Source organism: Chrysoperla carnea, chromosome 4, assembly GCF_905475395.1.
Source record: "Chrysoperla carnea chromosome 4, inChrCarn1.1, whole genome shotgun sequence".
Classification (NCBI taxonomy): Eukaryota; Metazoa; Arthropoda; class Insecta; order Neuroptera; family Chrysopidae; genus Chrysoperla; species Chrysoperla carnea.
In genome coordinates this window covers 184,325-202,511 of record NC_058340.1, presented here as the reverse complement: position 1 = coordinate 202,511, position 18,187 = coordinate 184,325, and the positions used below count along the sequence as shown (strand labels likewise).

Here is an 18,187-nt window from a genome sequence, read left to right as displayed (position 1 = left end):
ATAGAACCAGAAAAATTTTAATTACTTTTAATAAGAATAGAATTAAAATTAATAATTTTTTTAACAGGCAAAATAAGAAAAAATTCAGAAAACTCTCAACAAGAATTCGTAAATAAATTTTTCAACAACAAAAATTGTATTTATATTTTTACCGACGGATCGAAATTATCCGTTGACGGTAATAATCGTGTTGGCTTTTCCATTTGGTCAGTTAATAATCACTTTAGATTCCAGATCTCTCATCGATCTTCACTGCTGAGTGTTACGCTTTAATAAAGGCCATACAATTAATAATTTCGTCATAAAATGATAGTAGTTTTTAAATATTTTCGGATTCACAAAGTGTACTATCAAAATTGGCAGCTATAGGATGTTTAAACATCATTTTAAAAATCCTATAGCTGTCAATTCTGATAGTACCCTTTGTGAATCCGAAAATCTATCATCATTTGTGATGAAATTATTAATCAGAAGTGAAGATCGATGAGAGATCTGGATTTTAAAGTGATTATTAACTGACCAAATGGAAAAGCCAACACGATTATTACCGTCAACGGATAATTTCGATCCGTCGGTAAAAATATAAATACAATTTTTGTTGTTGAAACATTTATTTACGAATTCTTGTTGAGGGTTTTCTGAATTTTTTATTTCTTTGCCTGTTGTTAATCTTGTTAATAAAATTATTAATTTTAATTCTATTATTTGCAATTCTCTATTTTAAAGGAATTCACTTACCCCTATTCATTTCTGATTAAACCAACATTAATTTGGCTGGTGGTGCCATCTATGTTGAACATATCGAACTAAAAATTTATTTAAACGGTAATGCCATCTGTGTTGAATGTATTGAACTAGAAATTTAATTCGACTGCAGTGCCATCTGTGTTGAATGTATTGAACTAAAAATTTATCTCGGCGACAGTGCCATCTGTGTTGAATGTATTGAACTAAAAATTTATTTCGACGACAGTGCCATCTGTGTCGAATGTATTGAACTAAAAATTTATTTCGACGCCAGTGCCATCTGTGTTGAATGTATTGAACTAATAAATTTATTCCGACAGTGCTGCCATCTATGTTGAATGTATTGAACTAAAAATTTATCTCGGCGACAGTGCCATCTGTGTTGAATGTATTGAACTAAAAATTTATTTCGACGACAGTGCCATCTGTGTTGAATGTATTGAACTAATAAATTTATTCCGACAGTGCTGCCATCTATGTTGAATGTATTGAACTAAAAATTTATTTCGACCGCAGTGCCATCTGTGTTGAATGTATTGAACTAAAATTTGTTTCGACGGCAGTGCCATCTTTGTTGAATGTATTGAACTAAAATTTGTTTCTTATTTATTTTTTTCTGTTAATTTACTAAATTAATTTGTATCTTTTGAATTGTATTTTAAATATAGCTTGTTAATGGTTGGATGGCAATAATTGTTAAAGCCAGTTTTAAAAAAAAAATATTAATTTGTATCGTAATAAAATAAATTTTATTGAAATTTTTACTAATTTTATTATTCTTATTACCATTCATTATAATTCCTGGCACCTTATTTTCTCCTAACACAAATATAAAAACATTTAATAATTATTCGCTGAATGTGTGTTCCAATTTCGTTTCTATTGACATGTCACTTTTTAAATACTAATTCAATCATTAAAAGTTTTATACTAATTAATACCAGAAATACCAGCTTTGAAAAAGTAACATGTGAAAATGGAAAATTGGCTATAACTCGAAAACGGTAGGTCCTAGAGCAAAAAGGACGAAAATTTCCGCAAAATTCGTGAAAATGGAAAATTTTGTTTAAAAATTGAATGATTTTTTCTCATTTTTTTGTGTTTTTTGCCAAAATTCCTTCAATTTTCTTCAATTTGTATTAGGAGAATATAATGCCAGGTTAGTACACTAAGATTTTCATAAAAAGATTTTCATTTTCTTTTTTATTTGCACATAAGGTGCAAATAATTCGCTATGTAAATGAAACGAAACGAAACGAAACGAACAAATAGTTAAAAGTTTTATACTAATTGATTAATACCAGAAAAAAGAAAAAGGTTTTCAGGGTGAAAACACTTACTTACCATTTCCCTATCAGGTACTACTATTTCCCTTGTAACTTATATTCTCCTAATACAAATGTTAAAAATTTTCATAATTTTTGGTGAAATTAGCTTTTAAAAAGTAACATGTGAAAATGGAAAATTGGCTATATCTCGAAAACGGTTGGTCCTAGAGCAAAAAGGACGAAAATTTTGAGCCACTCCTGAACCTCTTGCTTAGAATGTTTTTCCAAATAACATCGATGAAAAATTTCCGGGAAATTCGTGAAAATGGAAAATTTTGTTTAAAAATTGATGGATTTTTTCTCATTTTTTTGTGTTTTTTGGCCAAAATTACTTCAATTTTCTTCAATTTGTATTAGGAGAATATAATGGGAGGTTAGTACACTAAGATTTTCAGCAAAAAGATTAGTATACTAAGATTTTCAGCAAAAAGATTTTCATTTTCTTTTTTATTTGCACATAAGGTGCAAATAATTCTCTATGTAAATGAAACGAAACGAAACGAAGCGAACAAATAGTTAAAAGTTTTATACTAATTAATTAATACCAGAAAGAAGAAAAAGGTTTTTAGGGTGAAAACACTTACTTATTTACCTTTTCCATACCGGTGGTGCCATCTGTGTTGAATGTATTGAACTAAAATTTTATTAAGACGGCAGTGCCATCTGTGTTGAATGTAATGAACTAAAATTTGACGGTGGTGCCATCTGTGTTGAATGTATTGAACTAAAATTTATTTGGGCGGCAGTGCCATCTGTGTTGAATGTATTGAACTAAAATTTTACGGTGGTGCCATCTGTGTTGGATGTATTGAACTAAAATTTGACGGCAGTGCCATCTGTGTTGAATGTATTGAACTAAAATTTGACGGTAGTGCCATCTGTGTTGGATGTATTGAACTAAAATTTGACGGCAGTGCCATCTGTGTCGAATGTATTGAACTAAAATTTGACGGTGGTGCCATCTGTGTTGGATGTATTGAACTAAAATTTGACGGCAGTGCCATCTGTGTTGAATGTATTGAACTAAAATTTTATTCGGGCGGCAGTGCTTTCTGTGTTGAATGTATTGAACTAAAATTTGACGGTGGTGCCATCTGTGTTGAATGTATTGAACTAAAATTTGACGGTGGTGCCATCTGTGTTGAATGTATTGAACTAATACAAATGTTAAAAATTTTCATAATTTTTGGTGAAATTAGCTTTTAAAAAGTAACATGTGAAAATGGAAAATTGGCTATAGCTCGAAAACGGTTGGTCCTAGAGCAAAAAGGACGAAAATTTTGTGCATCTCCTGAACCTCTTGCTTAGAATGTTTTTCCAAATAACATCGATGAAAAATTTCCGCAAAATTCGTGAAAATGGAAAATTTTGTTTAAAAATTGAATGATTTTTTCTCATTTTTTTGTGTTTTTTGGCCAAAATTACTTCAATTTTCTTCAATTTGTATTAGGAGAATATAATGCCAGGTTAGTTCACTAAGATTTTCATAAAAAGATTTTCATTTTCTTTTTTATTTGCACATAAGGTGCAAATAATTCGCTATGATGTAAATGGAACGAAACGAAACGAACAAAATAAATAGTTAAAATTGTTTTATTTATACTTATAAAATAATACCAGAAAAAAGAAAAAGGTTTTCAGGGTGAAAACACTTACTTACCATTTCCCTATCAGGTACTACTATTTCCCTTGTAACTTATATTCTCCTAATACAAATGTTAAAAATTTTCATAATTTTTGGTGAAATTAGCTTTTAAAAAGTAACATGTGAAAATGGAAAATATAGCTCGAAAACGGTTGGTCCTAGAGGAAAAAGGACGAAAATTTTGTGCATCTCCTGAACCTCTTGCTTAGAATGTTTTTCCAAATAACATCGATGAAAAATTTCCGCAAAATTCGTGAAAATGGAAAATTTTGTTTAAAAATTGAATGATTTTTTCTCATTTTTTTGTGTTTTTTGGCCAAAATTCCTTCAATTTTCTTCAATTTGTATTAGGAGAATATAATGCCAGGTTAGTACACTAAGATTTTCATAAAAAGATTTACATTTTGTAATAAATATTTAAAATAAAAGGTAATAATAAAATAATATTTGAAATTCATTTTGTATTCTTTATTATTTATTATTTAACAAATAAAATAATATTCTTAATTTTATGTATTTAATTAAGAATTAGAATTCAATCAATCAAAAAAACAAAAACAAATTAAAAATAAATGAAGTAAGTAAGTAAGTAAATAAGTAAATATAATGTAATAATAATTAATAATAATAATAATAATAGTTTATAGTTAAAAGTAAATAAAATGTAAGTATTATTGATTGTGGATCGTTTGTATCATTATCATCATGGTGGTGGTGGTGATGCTGGTGATGGTTGTGTGTTGTGTCACCTTACAATTCATCATCCAATGTTTATGATAACAATAGTAGCTCCACAACACATCTATATACAATCATATATCTTATAATATCATAGATAGATATTATAATTTATTTTGTTTGATAAAAATGAAATTATAATTATAAAAAGTAAATGTAAATCAATATGTTTATTTATTTGTATTGTACGTACGTACATTATTATTAAAAATAAATAAATAAATAAATAATTAAATCTCAAATAAAACGAAGAATCTTTTTTTTTAATATAAGATTTAGTTTTTTTAAATATTTTTATCTGTCAGTGTGATTTGTATTAAATATCTGTATTATACAGAATATAGATTATTAAATGATAATTAATTAATTATATTTACAATAAAAATATAATTAATTAATTAAAAATATTTAATAATGTACGTATCATATATAATATAATATAATATAATTATATTATAAGTAATATAAATAAACAAACACATCATATATTATACATTATACGTTACAGATAGGTACATATTTATATAATTAATTAATAATATTTACATTATATTATATTATATTATATATACAACATTACATTTTTTTATTTTATACATATTATATTTATGTATTATATGTATTATATGTATTGTACTTATATTTAATTTAAAAATAATAATAATAATAATTAATAATAAAGGTACTTTAAATATGGCAGTGGTAGTGCATTTTAATTTTAATTTTATTTTAAATTTAATTCAATTCTATTTTATTTTATTTTTATTTTGTGTTTTAAAATCATTTTGTAAAAATAATGATCAATAATCAATCACTAACCAAATTAATTATAATACATTATATTATATTATATTATTATTATTAATAATCATTTTATTTATTTATAAATAATACACACAACTCTTTAAAAATTAAATGATAATTCATTAATCACAACACAAACCAACACAATATAATATTATTAAATTAATGATTATAAATAATAATAATTATAATTATAATATTTATATTTTATTTTAATATAAATATAATGTAATATATTTATATTTATTAAAATAATTGTTTAGTTATGTTATATTTAAATAAAATTATATCAATTTGATAATGTAATTAATTAATTAATTATTTGTACATAAGGAACAATAATTATATTAATATTATTATTATTATTATTTAATAAAATAATTTTTAATAAACATAAAAATTAATCCAAAACGATTATATAATGTTGTTACTTTCTTACATTGATTGTTATTTTTGTAGTCATTGTCAGCCAATCAAACAACTGTCACACAACAGTTTGCTATATATTAACTTGGTTAATATTAATAATAATAATAATAATAATAATAATAATAATAATAATAATAATAACATTTATTATTTTATATTAATAATAAATGTACAAATATTAAGTATATTCTGTTATCTGATCTTGTTCTGTTCTGTTCTGTTTGTTTTGTTTTATTTTGCCATCTATAAACAATTCATTAATAACTTTTAAAGATAATGAATGCTTTTTAAAATAAACGATTCAAATAAAAGTTCAAAATACCAACAAGATGTTAAGTTAAGTTCAAAAACAAAATGGTAGTATTTGTTTACATTTAAATTATAATATTTACAATAAAAGTATTCATTCAAATTATTTGTTTGATTTTAAATATATTTATAATTTAAAATATTTGTTGTATGAACCTCTCACAAATCAATAATCATATTTCTATAAATCTATTAATTATGTTTACAGATTGTTTTAGTTACCCTTTTAAAAGATAAATAAACAAAACAACAACAAGAACAACCTAAAGTCTGTCAGACAGTCAAGTCAATCTTAATAGATACATATATAATAATAATAATAATATTACAGTGGACCCTCTGTAATCCAACAGATGTTTTGCAATGTAGTATTGAATTATGTTTTTATATAATACAATAAATTATATTTATAATCTGAAATACAAATATATCAATCAGTTCAATTACATTACATGAGGTGATGGTGCTGGATTAATCAAAAGCGTTAGATTACCAACAAACAGTCCATTGTATATTATAATTATAAAGTTACATTTAAAGTTAAATATTTACATAAATAATAATTAATTATAATTACACTTTTAATTTGAGCAATTCAATTTTAAATATAACTAATATGATTGATTAATTAATTAATTAATTTTATTATTATTATGTTGTTTAATTATCAATAATAATAATAATAATTATTATTTATTATTATTATTAGTCACATGTTGTTTGTTTATTTATTGTTTAAGGACGGATTATTAAATATATTATTTATATTTATATATATATGTATGTATGTATATATATGTATCATTAACATTATATTTACATAGACTAAGTGTCAAACGTTCTTTAACAGATCTAAACAATGATCTCTGATAACTTGTCATTACGTATTAAATGATAGATGATAGATGATAGTTAATCTATGTATATTATAAAGTTAATGTTGTAAATGTACAACACAACATTATTATTTATGTAATTATTATTATTGTTGATAAATGTAGTAATTAGTAAGTAATCAGCAAGTGTTCCATTCCTTGTTTTAATTAGTATGAACTATTATCGTCAATTAGTGAGATTTATCTGATTTGAATTTAAATATTTTGATTATATAAAAAAGGATAATCAAATATTACAAGTATTATCACATCTAATAATTTTAATTGTAACAACTGAATTAAGATCTACTTTTGATTTTAATTAAATATTAATTATTACAGTTTGTTGACAAGTTACAACTTCCAGTTATTAATTATTAATTATTGATATCTTCATCGTGATCGTCATTTCATCATTATTAATGTTTTAATTAAATAAAATTATATAAAAAAAACATTAATATAATAAGTGTGTTGTGTTGTGTTGTAACAAGTACTGATTGACTAACTTAAACAATAAAATGTTTATTGTTTATTACAAATAATAATTAAATATTTATTTAAAATATATATTTAATTATTATTAACACACACAATATTTATTATAATTAATTAAATAATATAAATGTAACGTTTGTTATGTATACATACATATATATAACGTAATTAATTAATTAATCATATTATTTATTTATAAATATATGATATAAAACATTTATTTATTAATATTATTATATAATTATTTATAAATAATAATATTAATTATATTTATAAAATAAAATGACTATAAAGTATTTATCATACATTTATCTTTGTTTGTTTATTTATTTATTTATATTATAAATAATAATAAGTGTTAATTCTTAAACAAACAACATGTGATTTGATTTGATTTAATTTAATATAATAGTTACTGCTAGCTATTCATGTAGTTTATCTGTTCATTACTTATTAAAATTAAACAATTAAATGTTTTATAATAAATATTATTATTAAAATAATATTAATAATTAATTATTTATTAAAATCATTTATAATTTCAATTAAAAATTGTTTGTTTATTATAATTATAATTGTAAATAAGTTGATGTTTGTACATTACGATGTACATACAATACATAACGTATGTACATTATGTATATACGTTATGTATTATAAATTGTTGTTATTTATTTATTTAATAAGTAAAGTAACATCCATCCATCGTTCATTAATTATTACCTCCTCTCAATCCTATGTAACAGATTGTAACAATTATTGAAACCACCTCCTCTCTCTCTCTCTCTCTCTCTCTCTCTCTCTCATTGTTTTGTACGTAATTTTTGTTTTCTTAAATTTTTAAATATTATGGTTAAGAAAGATTCGTGTGTTTTGAGTAATATCTTAATACCAAAAAATGTCGTAAAGCGCTACTTTCAAAATATTAAAAACTAGCTACAAACCATCAACAATTTATTTCGATAATTACGTACGTGCGCGTTGAAGGACCCCTTTCCCCGCACCATAATAAATAGTAACATTTTAATTTGATCCCCTCCTCCTCACTTCTATAAGTTTGTTATGTAATTTAAATACAACCTCTTATGTGTACTTATTTTTATATTTAATTCATTCAATCATTATCAACAAATTGAATGTTTAACAATGACAATCATAATGACAATGACAATGTATCATGTCTAAACTATATGTCAGTCTGAAGGAGAAGACCATGTGTCATCATCTTTATTATTGTTATCAAACTCTTACCATTCATTTGAATGAAGCTTTGTTTGATATGATTGTTCCGATCAGAATTCAATTGACATGACATGACATGACATGACAATATGTTTGATATTTTTAATTAATTTATAAAGTAATAATAAAGCTACTATCATTCAGTGATACACAAGTAATGACAAGACAGTCATTGTAAGTTAACTAATCATGAATTAAACTTTCAACAGTTATTATGTATGATGGATGCTTACATTACATTACGTTTATTGATAACAACAATGTTATATATTTATTTAATAAACCACCATCATTATTATTATTTTAATATAATTTTAAATAAAATCATGTTCAATTTTAATAAACAAACATTTTTAATTTAGGTTTCATTAACATTAACTCAACTGATTTCATTTGATTTGATTTGATTTTATTTTAAATCATCAACTTACTTTACTTGTGATGATTTTAAGATGATCACTTTAATAAATATTTAAATACAAACAAATAAATAAACAAATCATTTTAATTTATTAATATATATTATACAGAATGTAAACCATATTATTAGCTATTTATATCATTATATAACACTTTATTATGTATTCAATAAAGAGAAGATTAATGTGATTTGTAAATTGTATTGTATTGTATGTATTATGTATTATGTATCCATGAATATAGTTGATCAGTCAGTCAATCAGTTAGTTAGTTAGTTAGTTAGTCTTGTACATCACTTTAATTACACTACTTTACTCTCTTTGTTTCTTACACTTCATACATATATATATATATATATAAAGTTTAAAATGCTAACAAAATGATTATCAAACTGTATAACTATGATAATATTATATATAATAATTAATTATTGATTATTATATATATATTGAATTTAAATTCAATAGTTGTTTATTAATTTATAATAAAAAAAAGTACATACACACAAAATTATATTAATTATTAATAATATAAAACAAAACAAAACAGAACTAAATTAAATTTAATTTAAAGTAAATTAAAATTAATATTAAATAATTAAGTAGTTGTAATAATTATAATTGTATTCGAATCAAATAATTATATTTATTTATTTATTTATGTATTATTATTCTATTTAATTTATAATTAATTAAGTATACAAAAACACATTATTATCTTATTTATAATAATTATAATATAATAATCAAGTAATTTATTAACTATATATAATATAATATTAAATATATAATATAGTTATGGTCCACAACTTGTACATAAATATTCTTACACACATTGTATTCTTGTTTGTTATCATTATTAAATAATAATTAATAGTGATAACAATGATTTGTAAATAAATAATAATTTTAAATCAAAGAGTAAGTATATGATTTAATAAAAAAAAAAAAGTATAAAAGATTCAATAGCTAGCAATAACTTAATTAATTGATTGTATTTGTTTAATTATAAAATAAAATGATTGAATTGTTATATTTAAATTTAAAATATACCAAAACTATTATTTATAAAATTAATATAAATACAAATTAATATTATTATGATAACATGTATCATGTATCAATACATGACAAAACACAAATATTAAATGTTATTCATGTCTTCTTTATTTATTTATTTATTTTATACTCTTTAATTTAAGATATAAACGTACATTATTTAAATCATTTAATAAGATATTCATTATAATATAATTATAATGAATATAACCATACAATATGGTTCAAATAAATGGACCACTACCACTAATTAATATATATTATATTATATTATATATTATTAATATAATAAACTATGTAATTATATACATTTTAATATTTAATAATTATTATTAAATATTATTAAAAAGGCACTAAAATCATTATTATTATTCATTATTTATTATTATTAATAATAAATATAAATTAAATATTATTATTATTTTATTATAACATCACAACACAATGTATTATAAACATAAATATATATTTATTTATTATAGAATACATTTAATATCACACATATATAATATACATGTTAAAAGTATTCAAGTGTACATACATACATATAAGTAATATGTATAAGAAAGATAAGATACTAATACAGATTGTATATGTTTTGTTTGTATGTGTTGTAACGTCATTTTTATAATTTTGTATATAAAATTTATGTTAAACTATTCATAATTAAGTTCTTTTATGTTTTGAATGTTTGCATACAATTAAATAAAATTAATAATTAATATATAATAAATATTATATAATTATTAATTTTATTTAGTTGTATGCAAACATCCTAAACATAAAAGAACTTAATTATGAAAACTTTAAGAATAATTAATAAAATATTGAAAATGTAATAGTTTTCAATTAATTGAATCCTCACTAATGATCGATAAGTGACTTTAAACATACATATCACATATGTATGTTGTGTTATACAGGGTGGTTTTTTAATTAACTTGACATATGTTTGAAGAACTCGTTAAAATTATTAATTTGTAAAGCATCACACATCTTATATTGCCATTAAATTCCATCTAAATTTTCAAGTTTAATTTAAAAACTTATTATAATTCATCAAGTTTCAAGCATATGATATGTCAACATAATAAATAGAAAGACATCCTGTATATATTAAGTTGTAAAATAAAATAAAATAATAATAATTAATTAATTTATTTATTTATAATTAATAATAATAATAATAATAAATAATATTTGATATAATAATAATAATAACAACAACAACAATAATATTTGTACATTATGATACACAACCATTTAAATATATTTTATACAACACAATATTATTTATTAGTTATTAGTTATTGTTTATTATTTATTGTTGTTGTTTATTGTTATATATGTACAATATCTTCTTGTTCTTTTTCACGTTGTCTAACAGCTACAGCTGTCTCAACTAATAAATATAAACATTTAAATTTATCTTTATCAACTTGTACTGTTGTTGTTGTTGTTGTTGTTGTATCATTGTTACTACTTTGTTGTTGTTGTTGTTTTAATTTATTACTATTACTACTATTATTATTATTATTTGTTGTTAATGTTGCTCCTGTTGTTGGTGTTGTTGTTGTTGTTGTATTATTATGATGTGCAGGCATTACTTGTACTTTTGGATTTGATAATGGATGTGGTAATTGTGGTAAATGTGCTAAATGTGGATGTGCTACACTTAAAGCACCACCACCACTTACATTCCAATATTCTAATGTTCTTGTTGGTGTTCTTGTTGTTGTTGTATCTTGTTCATCATTATCATTATCTTCTTCTTCATCTTGTAGTAACTCATCATGTTCAACTTGTTCTTGTTGTTGTTGTTGTATTGTTATTATATTATTACTATTGTTATTACTACTGCTATTATTATTATTACTATTTGTTGTTGTTGTTGTTGTTATTATTGTTGTTGGTATTTCTTTTATTTGTGTTGTTGTTGTTGTTGTTGTTACACCACCACTACTGTAAATTAAATTTAATTATTCATATTAATATCACTTTAACTTCATAAATAATAAATATTTGTTATTACATATCATCTAACAACAATTATTACGTTCTTCTATTAAATCAAAATTAACTTTTTAATTTAAAATGTTATTCTATTCTATTCTATCTAAATCATTTTTTAATACATAACACCTCTAACGAGATATTCAAATGCATACATTTAAAAGACCCACCCTGTATACTGTATGTAAAATATTACGTTTTGTTTTGATACAAAGTATACATGCACATTCTCTTCCCTTCTAATGTTTACATAAACCCTTAAAATCATTAAATAAATCTAGTTTGACTTACCCTCGTTTAGCTGGATGTGGTTGTTCATCATTTAAACCATAACGTATAACACTCTGCCACGCTGCTGGACTAAATTTATCTTCTTCAGACGGACTTGAACTCTCATAATCATTTGGACTGTCCTCCTCGCTACGGTACATTAACGTGATGCCATCATCGTAGTCATGGTCCATACCTCCAAGTCCAGCCGCACGTCCCAACACTGTTCCACTGGTTGTTATAATCGTTGTTCCACCATCACCTCTGTGATGTGCTGGTGATGTTGTTGTGATCTCTTCTTCAACAACCGTTTCCCATCCAGCTGGTACACCTACATTCACACCCAAACCTTGTAGTGCAGCAGTCACAGCACTTCCATGTGTATGTGCAGCTGTGCCACCATGATGACCATGACCACCATGTGTTGATGATGTGATCAACTCGTTGACTTGGGAACTGTTGCTCATTAGTTTCTTGCCACGTCTGGATATCGTGTAATGTAGTGGATCATGACCTTCACGTCGTATCATTTCAGGTAGTATGCGTCTGCGTGCATTTATAAACCAATTGCATACCTGTTGTTCAAACAAATGTATCAAACCAAATTAATTACATATTACCACAAGTCCTCTTACGCCTACGGGTAAGAAGCGCTATTAAATTCGGATGAAGCTAAAGGATTTTATCAAAGCCAGACGCCACACAGAAAGCTACAGCTTTTCCGCTGGGATTTCTCCCAGGATAAATGGATCCAAGGTTTCAGACCCGAACATTCAGAACCAAACGCTCAGCAAATTTTTGTAGGTGCAAATGATATGTATGAACGTTTCGTTATCCTTCATACAGGCTCTAGAAGTAAGATCATTATAGATCGATCCTCATGTTACGAAGGTCATAGTTCAATCGACAGTGTGATGTCACCACCCTTTTCAACTGTGTTCAGTAAATTTCAGGCGAGCATAGTCGAATGACCTAGCTGTGGTTATACATAGTTTGGCCTATCGCTTGTCCTGTACATTCCCTTTAACGCTAGAGGGGTCCATTTTATGATTTTTTTTTATACCCTAGATCCGAAATTGAGTCCAAGGTAGACCCAAACGCAATTTTAATCAACATCTCGGATTCTAAATAGCTCAACATACTCGAACGAAATTAAAACAAAGAGAGTTCCACTTTTTTTTAATTTTCATGCTGCCCCCCAAAACTCTCCATGAAAACTCCTTAAATGATTGGCCTAAAATAAAAAGGTACTAAATACTAACCTGTAAGACTGTTAAATTGGCTTCTTGTGATAATGTTAACTTCTCAGCATCACTAGGATATGCATTGTATCGGTGTTCGTACAACCAACGTTTTAAAATCTTCACCGAATGCTTTGGTAGATTACCACGTCTTTTACGTATCGTATGATGTCCACCACTGCCACCATGCATACCTCCATGTAATGATGATAGTTTAGTACCTCCAACACCACCCATACCTCCCACATGACTTCCATCATCCAAACCATGTTCTTGATCTGATCCACTGTCATTATCTTCTGTACTACTTGAAGATTGAAATCGTTCACGAGCTTTAAATCAAACAAATATCTAATTAATTATCCATCTTTATCAATATTCAAAGGGCACATAACGCGCGCTAATTTTCTAACGTGTTTATAGGACCTTAAAGAACATGCAGTCAACTTAACCTAGTCCTAGTGAAGGTGATATGTATCTCAAAATTTTTTTCATGTACTTATTTTGGCTTATAATTGTATAAAGTATTTTTGGTCGCTCATATCGATATCGTAACTAAAAATTAAATATATTATTTCTAGAAAATACTAATATCTTGATTATATCAACGTCGATATTTGAGTGTGTTCTTTTTGTGACAAAAAAGTGGAAATTTATACCAACACTGGCACTATTTTCGAGATACGAGGTAGGATCCGTGTAATCTGACATCAGATTCATTTTCAGCCACCAAAAAAACCTAGTAAATAACAATTTTAAGCGAAATAAGCACTTAAAAAAATTTTGAAATACATATCCCTCCCGTTGGGTTCCTATGCCCCCTTATGCTAAGTTTTAGTTGGCTTAAGTTAAGAAAGTTTCTTAGGGTCTTATAAACACGTACAAAAAGCTTCATTAAAATCGAAGCTGTTTTCTAACTTTTCCATGCTATAGACATTTTTTCCTGCTTATTCTCGGGATTAGTAATTATTTTTTGTGTATGAGAAAGTAAATGAAAATTATGTTGAGTTTTCCATCATAGAAATCCTCCCTTTTCCATCTCAGAAATTTCTTCTAATTTATAAAAAAATATATTGCAAGCACTGATATTCAACACTCTCTATACAGGTTATTTCAACAATTATCTCAGTTAATTATTTCACTTGTTATCATTAAATTTGGACGCCCTTGAAGACGAAAAACCTTAATGGGAATGTAAACTTTTTTTTAAAAAGGCTAGCTTTACCTATTTTTTAACAAATTTTACATCTAATTTTGTAAATTCCTTAAATATTTAACTTTCAATCTTGAATTTAATTAAAATAAAATTGTTTAAAATGTGAACATGTGCTAATTTGTTGTTACATAATACTAATATTGTTTATTAATTTTAGATAAATGTATCATAATAATAAAATAATATTAATTAAATTTAATAATATTAATAAAATGAATAGATTGTAATATTTAATTTAAATACAATTCTATTTTAATTTATATTCATATTTTATTTTTTAAATAAAATAATTTTTAATTTTATTAACATGGCATGGCATTTTTTTTTTTAAATATATTAATACGCATGCGTTTAACAATATTTATAATGATGCGCAACGCAAACAAACATGTCTGACATATATATATCCATCCTTCACACTTGGCGCCATTTTGATCACCACGTTTTTACAATTTAATATCAATTTGATATAATATAAAAATGATTCAACTAAATAAAACTAATAATTTTTAATTAATTATTTGATAACTAATCATGACATTATATAAAATAACATAAATATTATCGAAATGATATTGATTGAAATGTCATGTTGACATATGTCATATGCACGCTGTGACCGGAAATGTCAAAGTCCAATCTGCCATATTTGAAAAGTCACATTGAAATAAATCATAAAAATTATGTAAATACCTGATAGCGTTGAACGATTTAAATGCGTTAAAAAACGTTCATCTCTTGACATGTCACGAATATCACGAGGATGCGATCGAACACGCTGATTATTAGCATCAATGGTATGTTCATGGTCCATGGCGTGTGTTTGCACGCCTGCCGGTGGTAACATTTTAAGCATCGATATTTTATTTATTTATTTTTAAAAATCAAATAGTTGATCTTTCTTTTAAAAATAAAAGATATTTTAATCAACTAACACCAAACACCCCACGTGCTATACTTTTGAATTGAGTTCTATTTTTGAATGATTTATTAAAAAAAAAAAAAAACAATCACATAGATTATTAATGAATTAATTAATATTTAAAATGTTTTTATTATAAAAGAAACACAACACATATAATAATTATTATTAAATTGAGAATTGAATTGAATAAATAACAAAATGACGCCAAGTCAAGTCAAATGATATACATTTTATTATACACTAAATAAAACACAAACACTCAGTTCAGTTCAGTTCAGAATCAGTTGACAGTACAGTACAAGTACAGTATAGGACACACGATAAGCTACCTTCAAGTTCTACTGACAGCTACAGCACCAACATAACATAAACAAGGACGGAGAAACAGACGCAACCAGACCTTTACTGTTGTTCACTCTCACTCTAATATAGTTACTAGTTAGTACAGTATGAATTGGCGTGTACAGTATATTTATTTATTACCTCGTATCTTTCAAATGGATGAATGGATTTCAACATTTAATGTATCATTGTATTTGTTTCAAAAACAAAAGATTTTTAGATACGGTTTACAAGACTCAGTTGACCTATATTGATCATTTACGAATTCAGCCACACTTTTTTCGTGTTATTGTGTTTACAGGAGGATAGGAACCTGAAATAGACTAATTAAGTGATTTTATGAACAAATATACCAAAATTTGGTTCATGGTATTAATATTTTTAAAATCTAGTTACAAACTTGAGATTTTTCATATAGGTATACATGGTATAAAATAGTTATTTGTCACGGTCGCGTCGATTAGTACTGTACTAAATGTAGTATTTTGACTTGCGTTACGACATACACACATACATGCATGTTTGGCTAACGCTACAACCTAACATGTTTGGTTGTTTGCCCGGGTGTCTTCATAACGATACACACACAGTTCAAATTCACATGCCTTCTTACAAACTTAACATCAACAACACAACCATCTCTATCTCACTCAGTCACTCATATTAAACAATATTTATTATTAGTTAAAATGAAATAGATAGCATACCAATACAAATACCGGCTTCTATATGATTGGTGGTGATTGGTTGAAAATAAAATCATATTTTAAAACTGACATGGCATTTTTATTTAAAAAAATATTTTTATTTTTAAAAACGTTAATAGTCTGATTCTTTGATAGTCTGATTCATTGTAATTCTATGTCATTTTTAATAAATAAATACACTTCCTATATTATGTATAATATGTACCTAACAATTCTATTTTTATAATATATCTAAATAATATTTATATTTTGGCGGCAAATATAAATAGTTGAAATAATGACGACATATAAACGTTACGTTCGCGTTGTGTGTGTGTCTTTGTCATACTTGTATTTATTTGAATTTAAACAAGAATGACAAAGAGACCAACTGGAATCAAATGTATGAGTTCTTTCTGTACGTACTTAAAAGAACAGAGTTTCAATGACATATTAAATGACATTTTATATTTATTTAATTTTAATTTGATCATTGATCAATACAAATCAATTCAATTGAGTTTAAATAATAATAATAATAATAATTAATTGATTGAATTGTGTTATCAAAATTCTTAAGTGTATGTATTTATATTTTTAAAGTTTTCAATTAAATGTTTTAGACATAAAATTAGCCAATATTTATCTCAAGTATTAGACCAGTCTCTTTATCATTCAAAAAACGAGATCAACTTTTTTGAGATACACACTTTACGGCTATAATGTTATCAGAAATAAAAATTCAAAGAAGTTGCACAAAAATTTACCGATTTTTTTAGCAGGTTTTTTGAAAAATTTCGACAAAAAGAGCGGTTTTTTGGGTTTCTTAAAAATATTGATTTTCGCGGATAAAATTAAATTTAAAATTTGAAGATAGTTCAAAAATACGAAGTTTAAGCTAGAGATCGACCATGTATCCTTACCCGTTCTCTAGTTATAAGCAACTGAAGTTTTTGAAATTGACAAATTTTTTTCAGATGAAGGAGTTAATAATAGTATGAGAAGGTAGCACTTTTATGTACTATTTATGATATTTTCTCGTATTTGTATTAATAATAGAAACGGGTCTGTACCCATTCGGAGCATTTTTCAAGGTATAGACCCGTTTCTATTATTAATACAAATTCAATATCATAAATAGTACATAAAAAGTGCTACCTTCTCATACTATTACTATACTTTTTCTTGGTAACATTAAGAATTCACTCCCATAATCGCAAAATATGAACCTCAACAAAGTTGGTCTCCATATAGAGCAAGCGACTTGCCTAATTCTACGCAACGTTTAGTTATTAAATTGATTAGTAGTTAGTTAGTTAGTTAGTTAGTATGTCAAATGACATATGAATTGAATTGAATTGAATTGAGTTGAGTTGAGGTTGACAAATGTAAGTATTTTAA

General features: G+C 24.9%; 1 protein-coding gene across 1 annotated transcript; it reads right to left on the bottom strand.

The window, feature by feature from the left end:
* Positions 1–11,420: 11,420 nt before the first annotated feature.
* LOC123297623 (type-2 histone deacetylase 1-like) lies at positions 11,421–15,790 on the bottom strand. Its single transcript, XM_044879366.1, has 4 exons — positions 15,527–15,790; positions 13,639–13,949; positions 12,398–12,951; positions 11,421–12,055 (listed from the first exon to the last, which is right to left on the bottom strand). The coding sequence occupies exons 1-4, from the start codon at positions 15,678–15,680 to the stop codon at positions 11,434–11,436; spliced, it is 1,641 nt and encodes a 546-aa protein (XP_044735301.1). The 5' UTR covers positions 15,681–15,790; the 3' UTR covers positions 11,421–11,433.
* Between the last annotated feature and the right edge of the window lie 2,397 nt (positions 15,791–18,187).

Coding starts and splice junctions, on each gene's coding strand:
- LOC123297623 (XM_044879366.1), bottom strand. CDS start 15,680: ATGTTACCACCGGCAGGCGTGCAAACACACGCCATGGACCATGAACAT. Junction 12,952..13,638: donor CCAATTTAACAGTCTTACAG/GTTAGTATTTAG, acceptor TTTGAACAACAG/GTATGCAATTGGTTTATAAA. Junction 12,056..12,397: donor CCACATCCAGCTAAACGAGG/GTAAGTCAAACT, acceptor TTTAATTTACAG/TAGTGGTGGTGTAACAACAA.